Source organism: Diceros bicornis, chromosome 8 (genome assembly GCF_020826845.1).
Source record: "Diceros bicornis minor isolate mBicDic1 chromosome 8, mDicBic1.mat.cur, whole genome shotgun sequence".
In the NCBI taxonomy this organism is placed as follows: Eukaryota; Metazoa; Chordata; class Mammalia; order Perissodactyla; family Rhinocerotidae; genus Diceros; species Diceros bicornis.
The window spans coordinates 294,298-308,186 of NC_080747.1; the positions used below are offsets into that span (position 1 = coordinate 294,298).

Genomic DNA, 13,889 nt, shown 5'->3' on the forward strand with positions numbered 1-13,889 from the left:
TATCTCTGTTTCTCAGCAATTTATCTGTGATGTGCTTGGGTGGGGCCTCTTCTCTTCTTTTATGAAAACTCCTGTTGGATGTTTGAAGCACTTCTGATTCTATGGTTTGATGTCTTTCACTAGTTTAACAAAATTTTTTGCCAGTGATTTTTCAAATATTATTTCTGTTCTATTCTCTCTCTCTTCTCCTAGGACTCCAAATAAAAGCACGCCCGGCCTTTCCATGTCATCCTAAATCTCTCCCACGATCCTCTCTGTATCTCCCATCACTCTTCCTCTGTGCCGCCATCTGAAGGTGTTTTCTTCCAGTTCACTGCGTCTGTGTTCTACTGTGTCTATTCTATCACACACGTGGATTGAACCCATTTCAGCTGTTAACATCTTTCAGTTTTATGATTCACACCTACCTCCTTGTTATATATTCTGGGTGTCTAGTGAAATTCCTCATCTTTCTACTTTCTTGAACATCTTCATCAGTTACTCCAAGTCTCTGTCTACTAACTCCTATAGACCTTCACCTATTTTTTTCTTCTTGGTCTTCAATCATTTAGTCTTCAAAAAAAATGCATTTAAAAGATGCTTTCATTGCAGTTAAAAGCTCCTGAAGCTCTGGGGGTCACTTCTCCCAAAGGAGGAAAACTCAGAAATGATAAAGCTGTGGCATTTCTTGTCTTTGTAGTGTCTTTTTCATATTGGCACATTTAAAAGAGTGCACCCTCATAATAATATATGAAAATACAAGATGTGCACCCTCAGAGGCCGATGGCCACGAGGGAAGCAGGCACCACTCTCCCTGAGCCCTCACCACGCACAGGCCCCCGTGTGGCATATCATCTGCATGGAGCACTGAGTCTGCAGCGCCCTGGGGTCATAGTTGAGTCCTCCGGGACCCGGGGGGGTCAGTGCTACAGACCTCCCAGTACCTTGTGGGTCAGGTTCTAACATTTCCCTTTGTCTACTGGGTAGGAAACGGGCACTGAGTTTGGAACACAGAGGTCCGGAGTAGCCGCAGGCAGCTGTTTCTAGATGCTCTCCACGAAGCTCCCCTCTTGCTCCTGGAACAACACCAGGTTTTGGGCAGTAAGCACATATGACTGTGCATGGGAGACTGAGTAGAAAGATGACCAGCTGGAATCCAAATCCCCATGTGCGGAAGCCTGCTCTGCTGCATACGAGGTTAGTCAGTCCAGCTGCCTTGAGCCTGAGCGTCTCCATCCAGAACATAAGCTGAATGAAACCCGCTGTTTACCGGGGGGCCTGGTATACACTGTCAGTCCTCTGATACATGAAATTTCAACAAGTTAATGTACCTGAAGAGTACAGTAAACTAATAACAAGTGCCGGATAAGACAAAAAGACTATTCCTCAGTCATATTTATTTACATCCTTGTCTCTAAAGCCAGACTGGGAGCTTCTCTTAACCGTCTCTGATTTCTGTGCCCAGCAGAGCACTCTGCATATAAGCAGCACTGAATGAACGTGTTGCAATGCAGGGACACTCATCCCTCTGGTTTCACCCCATCCAGCGCGTAAGAGGCTCCATTCTAACAAGAAATGACTGGGTCAGTCCCCAGTCATTGAGCTGCACATGGCAGCCACCACGGTCTAACCTAGGACGGTGTCTTGGAAACCAAACACACCTGGTTCTGGGGACAGACTCAAGATTAAAGTCCAACACTGCAAACTGGCCACGTGTCAATCACATCGCTCTGTGAGTGCAGCTGTGCTGCATTCGTGGGCACATGGACATGGCTGGTGGGTGTTCGCAGTCTGAGCCCCCCAGTCCCTCTCCCACAGTGTGACACCAACATACTTTGCAAATTTCACACTAGTTGCGTTCCGAGGCACAAATCCAGTGTGGAACTGGATCTGGAACATCTTCATGGACGCCATCTGCAGAGAGAAAGCAAACAGGAGATCCTTAAGCTGGGGAGGGCGCCACCAGACCCTCACGTCATATACATCTCACAGTTAACAAGCTCTGAGAGCCTCGAGCACGGCCCAAAGTGCTGGAGATGCAGAGATGGCGGGATGGCACCCTCTCCGACAAGGGGCTTCTTGGGGTCTATGGGGGGGGCAGCCCAAGGCCATATCCCAGCAGACTGCATGGACGGCAGTCCTGTAATGTGGGGGAAACTCCGGGCATTTCAGGCTAAAATCCCCTCTGCCTTGAGCTACACGAAGTGGGGACTCAAAAAGACAGTTACCAAGTGAGGGCTTCAAGCTCTCATTGACCACCAAGCTTGAGGACCTTCCACGAGAACAGAGAACACTGGGAGCGCTCGCTCACCTTGGCCTGCAGCCTTCCTCCCAGGGTGGACCTTGCGTGATAGATTATAATGAGCACGTCTCCTTGGACTGTTATGCCCAGGGGAATGACTGCTCTGCCATCCTCGATTTTAAAATCCCTAAAGAAGAGAATGATGAGAAATTGTTCACTTAGGTCAAAAACATCAAGTTCTAGTAAAGATTAACCTTGAAAGCGCTATGCAGGAATGCTGAGAACCTCCAAAGCATCAACACTTAAATCCACCTGTTCTTATCTTCCTGGTTTTGCTACCAAACTACTTCCAGGTGGGGGATGGGAGGTGGGGTGAGGTTTGCTCCAGGAAATATTCTAAGAAGCCAATCCTTAGCAGGAAGAGGTGGGAACCTCCCACACACGCCACCCGCAGGCCTGGATCAGCTTGCAGAGCCTGCTCGTTGCTCATGGCCTCAACTGAGGCGGGGCCTTGGCCACTTCCCAGCAATGACTTTCCATAGAATGAGAATGAATACACTTGATGGTCATAGAGCGAGGAAGGCCCTGGACTCGGAGCTCACCTCATCTTGTCGTACTCCTGGGACGTGGTGGTCACACGCTCGTCCCCCACATACACCTCGCAGAAGGGCCTGCAGCCGTTCCTCTGCTTGCTGAACAGCGGCACTGGCGTCATGATGACAGCCTTCACCAGGATGGGCTTGCTGTGGGGAGTGATGGGCTCCTCCGCCACCATGTCACACATGTACTCGATGTACCTGGAGGGGCAGGAGGCACACCATGTCACACACGTGCTCTGTGCATAGTCCACATGCCGTGTCACATATGCTTTCTGTGCCCAGTCCACACACCACATCACACACATGCTCTGTGTAAATTCCACATGCCGTGTCACATATGCATTCTATTCACAGTCCACATGCCACATCACACACGTGCTCTGTGAAAAGTCCACATGCCGTGTCACATATGCATTCTATTCACAGTCCACATGCCACATCACACACGTGCTCTGTGAAAAGTCCACATGCCGTGTCACATATGCATTCTATTCACAGTCCACATGCCACATCACACACGTGCTCTGTGAAAAGTCCACATGCCGTGTCACATACGCATTCGGTTCACAGTTCACATGCCACATCACACACATGCTCTGTGCCTAGTCCACACGCCATGTCATACACGTGCTCTATGAAAAGTTCACATGCCGTGTCACATATGCATTCTGTTCACAGTCCACACACCACATCACACACATGCTCCGTGCTTACTCCACACACCATGTCACATGCACGTTCTGTTCACAGTCCACACACCACATCACACACATGCTCTGTGTGAAGTCCACATGCTGTGCCACATATGCATTCTGTGCATAGTCCACATGCCACATTACACACATGCTCTGTGCACAGTCCATATGCTGTGCCACACATGCGTTCTGTGCATAGTCCACATGCCGTGCCACACATGCGTTCTGTGCATAGTCCATATACCACATCACGTGCGTGCTGTGCTTACCCCACACACCATGTCACACATGCGTTCTGTTCACAGTCCACACACATCACATGCGTGCTCTGTGCATAGCCCACGTGCCATGTCACACATGCTTTCTGTGCATAGTCCACGTGCCACATCACGTGCGTGTTGTGCTTACCCCACACACCATGTCACACACCTGTTCTGTTCACAGTCCATACACCACATCACATGCATGCTCTGTGCATAGTCCACAAGCCACATCACACGTGTTCCTTTCACAGTCCACATGCCACATCACACACATGCTCTGTGTGAAGTCCACATGCCGTGCCACATATGCATTCTGTGCATAGTCCACATGCCACATCACGTGCGTGCTGTGCTTACCCCACACACCATGTCACACGTGTTCTGTTCACAGTCCACACACCACATCACATGCATGCTCTGTGCAGAGTCCACATGCCGTGTCACATACGCACTCTGTGCTGTGCATGGTCCACGTGCCTCGTCACACATGCATTCAGTGTAGTCCACGTGTCACGTCACATGTGTGCTCTGAGTCCCTGGAGCCCATCAGCACACCAGATATAAATATTTAATGCTATAAATGTCCCTTGAGGCAACGTTCTAGTTTCATCTTACAAACCTGATGTTATAATTTTCATTCAGTTTAAAACATCTTTAAATTTCCCTTGAGGTTTCCTCTCTGACTCGTGGGTTATTTAGGAGCAGATTGTTTTATTTTGAAATATTTCGGGCTCTTCCCAGTCTTCTTTCTGTTATCAATCTCTAGTTTAATTCTATGATGGTCCGTGAAGCTATTTTGTACAATTTCTAATCTTTTAAATTTGTTGTGGTCTGAGGGCCCAGAACATGATCTTTCTTACTGAATGTTCTGTGTGCAGTGGGAAGGAACATGTCTTTTCCGTTGTCGGGTGGAATGTTCTACAGATGTCAGTCAGGGTTAGCCGGCTGGTGGTGGGTTCAGCTCTGAACTGACCTTCTGTCCACCGGTCCGGCAATTACTGAGAGGGGAAGGTTAGTTGACACTATAATCCTGATTGGTCTATCTCTGCTTTCAATGGTCAGGTTTCACCCAATAAACCTGGAGTCTACTGTAACATGGTATCACTGCTCCCGCTTCCTCTGGTGAGTGTTTCCACCGCTCCTCTGCGGCATGCGCTTGAGGGCGTCTGCCACCTGTCCTTGCATAATCCCCTCTCCTTGAGCCTGGGCAGGAGCAACAACCCGCTTCTAACCACCAGAAGGGGAGGGAGGTCGCGGCTGAGCAGACGCCATACATAGCATCTCACTAGCTGACTTGCTCTCAGTGCTCTCCCCAATGGCCGTGTTGGCGCAGCCCGTGTGGCAGGAAACTGCAGGCGTCTCTTGCCGACAGTCAGCAAGAAGCCAGCATGGAAAGACCTACATCCGCAGCTAATGAATCCTGCCAACAACCTGAGCCAGCTTGGAAGTGGATTTAAACACAAAGGAAACTTGGACCTTCTCAGAGCCAAGGTTCATACGAGAACGCAACCGGGCTGCACCCCGACTGAGCCCAGTGCGCACAGAGACGGAGCGAAGAGACATGGGCCGCCTGAAGCCTCCGTCCTGCAGCAATCGGCAACTAACCCAATCTGCCTCCAGCACCACCTGGTCCATCTCTGCCTGTCACGGTAGGGTCCAGGGACAGCACCCTGTCTCAGCCGGGGCTGCAGACCGCCCACGGGCAGTGAGGAGAGGACTGATGTGGGCTCGGGGACCACACCCCGTCTCAGCCGGGGCTGCAGACCTGCACGGGCGGGGAGGAGGACGGACGTGGCCGTGTTAAGTGTACCTCCCTGCCGGCTGTTTCCTCTTTGCTGCGTCTGTTCGTGGTTTCCTCTTTTTGGTCTTCTCTTGGATTAACTGAGCATGTTTATGCTTTCATTTTATTTCCTCTATTAACTTACTAATTATAGCACTTTAAAAAACCCCTATGTGGGGGCCAGCCCAGTGGCGTAGTGGTTAAGTTCACGTGCTCTGCTTTGGTGGCCCAGGGTTTGCGGGTTCGGATCCCAGGTGCAGATCTACACATCGCTCACCAAGCCATGCTGTGGCAGGTGTCCCATATACAAAACAGAGGAAGATGAGCACAGATGTTAGCTCAGGGCTAATCTTCAGCAAAAAACAAAACAAAACAAAACAAAAAAACCCTATGGGTTGCACTGGGGTTTCTGATGAGAACTTTGCTGTAATTTGCATCTTTGACTTTCGCTTCGTGTGGTTTCCAGCAGTGTGAATACGGGACGCTCAGTGGGTTTTGTGTGTGTGTGTTAATCCTGCTTGGTGTCCTCGTGGCTGCTGGGGTCTGGTGTCTGTCACTGAGCTGGGGGAACCTGCAGCGACTGTGTCTTCAGTGTTTCTCTTCCCTGCGTGTCTCCTTCTCCAGGGCTCCAAGCACGTGCTCGTCAGACTGTCGGAGACAGTCTCGCAGTCTGGCTGCTCGGGTCCTTCCCAGGGACTTTTCCCCTGAATCCCCACTGGAGTAACGTCTCCTGACCAGCTCCACAGAGTGGTTCCCCCCTCAGCTCCCGGCGGGCTTGCGCAAGGCAGTCTTTCCCACTGCTGCGCATCCTCACGCCAGTATCTCCAGTCGGTTCTCTCTCATGGTGTCCATCTCTGCTGAAGCGACTGACCCCCTGCCCATGCATCCTGTCCACCTTCTATCAGTCTCCAACACATTAATCGGTTATTTTAAATTTTCTGTCAGATAATTCTAGTCTTGTCCTGGAGACTGCTTTGTCTCCTTCTGGTTCCACTGGGACCCAAACTCGGTGCCCCTCCCAGAGCAGCCAACTCTCCCTGTCCAACCTATTCTGTGAGCGCCCAGCGAGGGCTCACGGGGGCGGTCTCTCTCAATTTCTGCGGCCTCGCCCGCTTCTGCGCACTGGGCCTCGTTGACTGTCCTGCTGGTCCCTCTTGTTGGCACTATGGTACAGCTAGTGGGCAAGCGAGCGCTCGCATCCTCTCTCCCTGCAGGTGCCTGTCTCTCCTCAGATTTGGGACCAGGCGACTGCTCTGATGACCGCCGTTCTCCAACAGCTTTGAGAAAGTCACGCGTTTGACGTTGGTCCTGCTATTGTTCTAGGTTGTTAGGGTGGGAACAATGCTCCACACATCTGCACATCTCCAAGAAAGCAGCCGTGGGGTTCAGAGTTCTGGTGGGGGCCCCAGAGCCAGGCAGACGACACCGACAACACTCTTCCTGGCTCTGACCCTGGCTGTGAGTGGCTGCTAAGTGCGACCCTACAGCAATAGGCACAATTCAGGAACCCCTGATGTATTTGGAACGTGGGAGCAAAAATGGCTTTTGGTCAGCATGTTAAGGGGGTCTGTGGTCCATGACTGGTGCTTGGTGGCCCAGCCCCCACTTTGCAGCCTCTCTGCATGAGTGACAGGACTGCACCCCTGAGCCACAAAGAAGACACAACTGTGTGGCTGACTCTCTTGGGGCGGCCAAGGGACACAACACTGCCCCCAGGCAGCCAGCCAACAAGGTGGGGTCCCCCATGTAGGAGCGGCACCAACTCCCCCTTTCCCCGATCAGAAGGAATGACCCATAACGACCCCTTGCTGGCCTGGATGTCTTTCCTTTCTTCTCGGTGGAGCAGGAGCGAGGGAGGCGGCAGGGCCAAGGTGGGCTCCGGTTCCCCCCACTCTCGGGGTCTGCATTGTCCACAGAAAGGCCCACTCCTGTAGAGGAAGGAAGTGTTCCCCCCACAGTGCCCATGGAGAGACTGTGAGCTGGGAAGCAACTCCTCAGACCTGAGCATCAGAAAGGCCACTCTCGCTGCAGGAGGTGGACCAAAGTGGGGAAAGTGACACGAAAGGTCAGTTGGTGAAGGGTGCAATCCCCGAGGGAAAGGAGGAGAGCAGAGCGGGCAGGGCCAGCCACGAGAAACCATTTCCTTTGTCAGGTAAAGAGAATCCTTCGTGCTGACACAGAGCAGCATAAAAACCTGAGTGTCTCCCAGGACCCCAACAGCAGGCCCCCACAGCAGAGAGGATACCTCCACTCCACCTGTGCAGCATCGCACAGTTCACAGACGTCACCCACCCAAACAAAACCAGCAAGTCCACAGCAATGGGGCTCTGTGCAGGCAGCACGCCCACATGCCACAAGAGGCACTGTCCCCCTTGCCCAGTGAGCAAGTAGCCATGCTGGGCTCAGACTGGGCTCACGGCCACACTTGCTGGAAAAGCTGGTGGCAGGGAACCAGAGAGAAGCACGCCCCCCTGCCCCCCCACAACCCCCGCGCCGGCTCAGGAGCCCCAGCAGGGCTCAAATCCTAGCCCACCCTGACTGCAATCAGCCTGGAACTTCCTTGTCCACACAGCAGGACCATCAAGTCCCCCCGGCAGGTCCCTGTGGGCAGCACACGGGCTGAGCCGCACCTGCCAGGCCCGTGCTCCACTCGAACGGCACACAACCCGCATCCCTTCTTGAAACCCTTCCTACCTCCCAGTACCCACGGCTATGACCCGGCCACAGGCAATGCCACACTCTGAAGCAGGATACACAGTACCTTTTATGGGACGGCCAGATGCCCGGTGGGCAGCGCTTCATACTGAACATGTACACGGCGGCCTCAGCGGTGCTGAAGAGCCGGCAGAAGCACAGGAAGGAGCAGACGGCCACAGCAGACGCGGCTCTCCCGTCCTAGGACAAAGGGCACAGGGCAGCGCACAGGGCAGCTCACACGGCTGCAGTCGGGGGACAGTGGGCTTCCTAACCCACAGCCCCCTAGGGAACATGCCCAGGCCTCCCTCTTGGGTCTGGAGCATGTTTGGAAACTAACAGAAACACGCCCAATGAGGTAAGAACCCAGAGTCTGACAAGAACAAAGCTTCCTCCACAGGAAGCACAAGGCAGCCGGCCCCTCCCACTGGTCACTACTCACAGTTACAGTCCCACCCAGACCTCACACTCGCCCTCCATCCCCTCCGTGCTCACCCCACACTGAACCCTAGTCATCGCTGCTCCTGGTGTGACTTTTATTGACACCAGAGCAGCAGCGCTAACCTTCGCGTGCGCGTCCTGGCAGGTACCCCACTGTGTCAAACACCCGCAAACCTAAGCCTGCTGTGCATCTGGGGAACTGGAAACAAGGCTTGTCCTCAGCCAGTAAGGACAGGCTGAGACGGGGTCCCACGAGGCCTCAGCCCTGGGTTGTCAAGGCCCATGTGGGTGCTGCCTGGCAGGGAGATGAGAGAATGCCACATGGGGACCTCGTACGCTCCATAAAGAGGGGAACGGTGACCGCTGTGTGGGCACTCTTTCCTGAGAAGCACTTGATGCCAAGGGACCCAGGTGTGCACCCAGAGGGCGCAGGGCCTTTACTCCCCAGCAGGGTGGATCCCGTGAGGCTGGGGCACTAGTCCAACTGGCAGCAGTCGCTGCTCCCTCTGGGGTTTGCTACCTTGAAATGACAGGAGCTGTGCTGGGGGCACAGCCAGGCCCAGAGCCACTTGCCGTGGACACCAGGGCAGAACCTGCTCCCCCCCGGGACCTGCCACGAGTCCGTCCACTAGCCCAGTGCCTCCCAATCAGATCCCGGCTCTCAGACAGAATGCCGCAGCTCAATAAGGAGCCTCAAGGGAGCAGCCGTCACCGTGGCATCCAGCCTCACACGGGCGCTCTATGTCCCGCCCTGGTACCTCATCCAGTGTCCAGGAAAGGCCTGTAATCATGGGGGCATCAGCACCCTGCCTGGAGGTCAGCTCAGCTCCTCTTCCCAGCAGGGGGCCAAGCCCAGCATCACCGCTCAGGACACCAGCCGCCCCGCCTGGCCTTCCTGCTTGGCACCGTCACCGCTGGCACCCTGGATCCCACTCCGTCCTCTGTCCCCTCTGCCGGCTGTAAGCTTCCCCTGGGCAGGGGTTGTCCCTGGTGTATGCTCTTCTCTGCCGCGTCCCTGAGGTGAAGGGCAGGGCCAACTCACGCCCTTCCACACCGCTGGTGGGAGCAGCACCACACTCACCATGCAGTGCACAACGCAGACGTTCTTGTGGTCTTGCCGGAGCCAGGAGTACATGTTCCTACAAATGCTGTACAGGCTGTGAAGGCTTGGGGCCCGCCTGGCTGCCCAGCCGCACTCGGAGACCTGCAGGGAGAGGGCTCAGCTCACCGGGATCCCTGCGCCAGCCAGGTACACACACTTGGCAGGGGCCACCCCACACCTCCCTCCCCCTGCCCACGGGCGTCCATAGTCCCTGGCCCGGCGCCTGAGCTCCTTTGTAGGCAGGATTGGTGCTATAGGCTACGGCAGACTTGGCGAGGAGAACTCAGATGCTGCCTTTTCCCATACTTGGGGTCTGTTCAAATACTGTAAACACTGACCACGTCCAAATGTTTATTTACCAAGAACGTTGTGCGGCCTCATGCTCTCTCACGGGCAAGCAGCAATGAGTCACTGTGGTTTCAGCGCCCTTAGGTGACGTAACAACACCCACCTGACCTTCTCTTCCCAGTTTATGCAGCCCCGCCAGCTGCTGCAGGGGACCCGAGGCACCCCATGTCACCACAACCCTGAGCCCCCACTGTCAGAGCCCCAGCTCACTGCCACTGCCCGGGGACGTCACAGGTCCATCTAGCACCACAGTTGGCCAAAGACTGACATTCAGAAACCTGCTGCAGCGAGAGGCAAAAGCGCAGCCGCTCACCCGGCTATGAAACTTGGAGGGCCGGTATGTCCTCGGGGACAAGTTGTAGACCGTGTAATGTCCCGGGTGCTTGGAGTCCAGAAACAGCCGCACGTCCTCTATGTTGTTTTTGATGGCCGACTCCACACCCTCCGCTGGGAAGGACATCACTGAAAGAGGGCAGCCCATGTCAGCACCATGCTGCCCTGCTCCTGGAGCCTGATGGGGTGGGGCCTCCTCCTGCAGCCTCAGCACCCACTGGCCTGACACTCGGCCACACTTAGGTCCCTGCTCCTTGTGCTCCCACAGCCACTGACCCATCAGTACAGCGGGGGCTGAGAAGGCATGGAGCACAGACCCCGCACTGCCTGTCAGCCACTCACAGGGAAGACCCTCTGGGACCTCCAGACGGTGCCTTCCAGACAGCAGGTTCTGCTAGAGAGCCTGATGCACACAGGGTCTCCAAATGTCTGGATTTTGGTTTTGGTTTTTTGCCTGGAGACCCAAGTTTTAAATGTGCATGGCTTTGCATCATTCCCCTCAAAACCTGAGTTCCAGAAAGCTCCAGACTAGGGGGAGAAGCTTGGTTGACACGGCACTGTCCACCGCAGGGCCTGGAGGCACAGTGGACACAGGGATGGGTGCCCCAGGCCACACCTTGGGTGAGCGAGTGGCTGCCCAAGAGGCCACACCCTTTGCAGCCTGCCTCACAATGCAGCAAGGGATGTACTTGAGGCCAGTGTCCCAGGAGCCGTCCTCAGATGGAAGAATCAGAAGTGTGGCCTTACGGTTAGAGTTGTCCTTATGATGACAGAAGCATATAGTGTGTCCTTATGGCAAAGTTGGCAAACGTACCTGCAATTCTGGATGTGATGTAAGATATGTCCAAATCCCCCTTTGCGTAACTAGAATTAAAAAGAAGAGCACTTGGTTATTATAGAAATTTCTACAGTTGAGTCACAAGAGCTTCAACGAGAGCACATCCCAGAGAGACCACGGGGGTCTCACTGTTCAGGCTGCAGCTCTGGGGGAATACCCCATGGGTATTTCATGGGGAATACCCATGTGCACGAGAGCACATGGGTATATGTGAGTGTGCATGTGCACTCACGTGTGTGTTCACTACATGTGTCAGTGTTGTGTGTACACGTCAGTGTGCATGCACGTACTTGTGTAAATGCACACATGCACGTATGTGCATGTGTGGAGCTGATGTCTACATAAGAGGTGGATGAAACATTGTAAATTGCAACTGGTAGAGGCACGGACCCAACAGAATGATTTTTAACTCTTACTGCTATTCTGCTCTAAAGAGGTGTGACATTAGGAACTGGTTTTGAAGAGAGATGGTGACAAAAATGCAAGGTAGTTTTCGGACCCAGTATATCATGTCTACCAAGAAAACATCATGAGGCACACAAAAGGCAAGAAGCACAGTCTGAAGAGACAGCGAGCATCAGAACCAGACACGGCAGGGGTGTGGAATTATCAGACCGGGAACTTAACTATGATTACTATGCTAAGGGCTCTAATGGAAAAAGCAGACGGCATGCTAGAACACAGGAGCAATGTGAGCAGAGAGATGGAAGTCCTCAAAGAACCAGAAGGAAAGGCTAGAGATGAGAAGCACTGTCACAGAAATGACGAGTGCCTCTGATGGGCTCGTCAGACTGGACACGGCCAAGGAAAGGACCTCTGAGCTGGAGGACATCTCAACGGAAACCTCCAAAACTAAAAATCCAGGAGAACAGACTGAGAAAACCAGAACAGAGTACCCAAGGACTTTGGACAACCACAAAAGGCGTCACGCACACATAATGGGAACACCAGAAGGAGAAGAGAGAAAGGAACAGAAGAAACATCTGAAACAATAATGACTGAGAATTTCCCCAAATTAATGTCAGACACCAAGCCACAGAGCCAGAAAGCTCAGAGAACACCAAGCAGGATAAATACCAAAAAAGCTACATCCTCAGCATATCACTTTCAAACGACAGAAAATCAAAGACAAAAAATCCTGAAAGAAGCCAGAGGAAACAACACCTGCCCCACAGAGGAGCGAAGATCAGAATTACAGCCGACTTCTCCTCAGAAACCATGCAGGTGAGAAGAGAGGGCAGCGAAATGTGTCGAGTGTTGGGAGCAAAACCCACTGACCCGGAATTCTGCGCCCTGTGAAAGTCTCCAGAAGCGGAGGAGCAATAAAGACTTTCTCAGACAAACAAAGGTTGAGGGAGTTCCTCAGTGACTGACCTGCCTTCAAGAAATGGTAAAAGTAGTTCTTCAGAGCGAAGGACAATGATACAGATCAGAAACTCGGATCTGCATAAAGAATGGAAGGGCATCCGAGAAGGAATAAGAGAAGGTAAAATTAAAACTTCTACTTTTCTTAATTGATTTTACAGATAACAGTCTGCTCAAAGTAATAACGGCAAAATGCATCTGATATGCACGCTTGTGTACGTAGTATACGTATATACACACATACACGCTTATGTATTAGTAAAATGAATGACAGCCATGATGCAAGGGACAGGAGGAAAGAATTATGATTATTTTGTTATTACAGGTGTTCACACTACCTGTGAAGCAGTACAGTATTATTAGAAGGGGACTTGGATTAGGTGTAAATGCATACTGCAAACTCTAGGGAATAAAAAGTAAAAAAAAAAAATTTAACTAACATGCTAAGAAAGGAGAGAAAATGGAATCGCGTAAAGTGATCAATTAAAACTACAAAGGATAGAAAAAATAAAGATAAAAACAAGAACAGGGGCAGCCCCATGGCCTAGTGGTTAAGTGCGCGCGATCCGCTACTGGCGGCCCGGGTTCGGATCCCGGGCGTGCACCGACGCACCACCATGATGAGGCCGCGTCCCACGTACAGCAACTAGCAGGATGTGCAGCTACGACATACGACTATCTACTGGGGCTTTGGGGAAAAAGAGGGGAAAAAAAAAAAAGGAGGAGGATTGGCAACAGATGTTAGATCAGGACCGGTCTTCCTCAGCAAAAAGAGGAGGATTGGCACGGATGTTAGCTCAGGGCTGATCTTCCTCACGCACAAAAAAACAAGAACAAAGAACAAGGGCGACAAATAGAAAACTAACGAATATGGTGGCTATTTATATCAACGATCGCTCTGATGGTAACGAATATGGTGGCTATTAATCCAACTGTATCAACGATCGCTCTGATCGTAACAAAAACAGTGGCTATTAATTCAACTGTATCAACAATCACTCTGATGGTAACGAATATGGTGGAGATTAATCCAACTGTATCAACGATTGCTCTGAATGTAACAAATACAGTAGATATTAACCCAGCTGTTTAAATAATCACTCTGAACGTCAATGGTCTAAACACATCGAGTAAATGACAGAGATAGTCTGAGTGGATCAAAAACACAACCTAACTATATGTGATCTACAAAATAATGAAGTTGAACATG

The 13,889-nt window shown here is 52.3% G+C and overlaps 1 protein-coding gene across 3 annotated transcripts in view; it reads right to left on the reverse strand.

Annotated features, from left to right (window-relative positions):
- GAK (cyclin G associated kinase) overlaps nt 1-13,889 on the reverse strand; it is a 68,201-nt gene that overhangs the window by 17,054 nt on the left and 37,258 nt on the right. For all 3 annotated transcript variants that reach the window (XM_058546490.1, XM_058546491.1, XM_058546489.1), the window contains exons 12-18: nt 11,291-11,340; nt 10,457-10,605; nt 9,775-9,897; nt 8,320-8,453; nt 2,824-3,018; nt 2,291-2,408; nt 1,814-1,893 (exon numbers count right to left, since the gene is read on the reverse strand). In XM_058546490.1, coding sequence (XP_058402473.1) covers nt 1,814-1,893; nt 2,291-2,408; nt 2,824-3,018; nt 8,320-8,453; nt 9,775-9,897; nt 10,457-10,605; nt 11,291-11,340 — 849 coding nt within the window. The remainder of the gene's footprint in view (nt 1-1,813; nt 1,894-2,290; nt 2,409-2,823; nt 3,019-8,319; nt 8,454-9,774; nt 9,898-10,456; nt 10,606-11,290; nt 11,341-13,889) is intronic.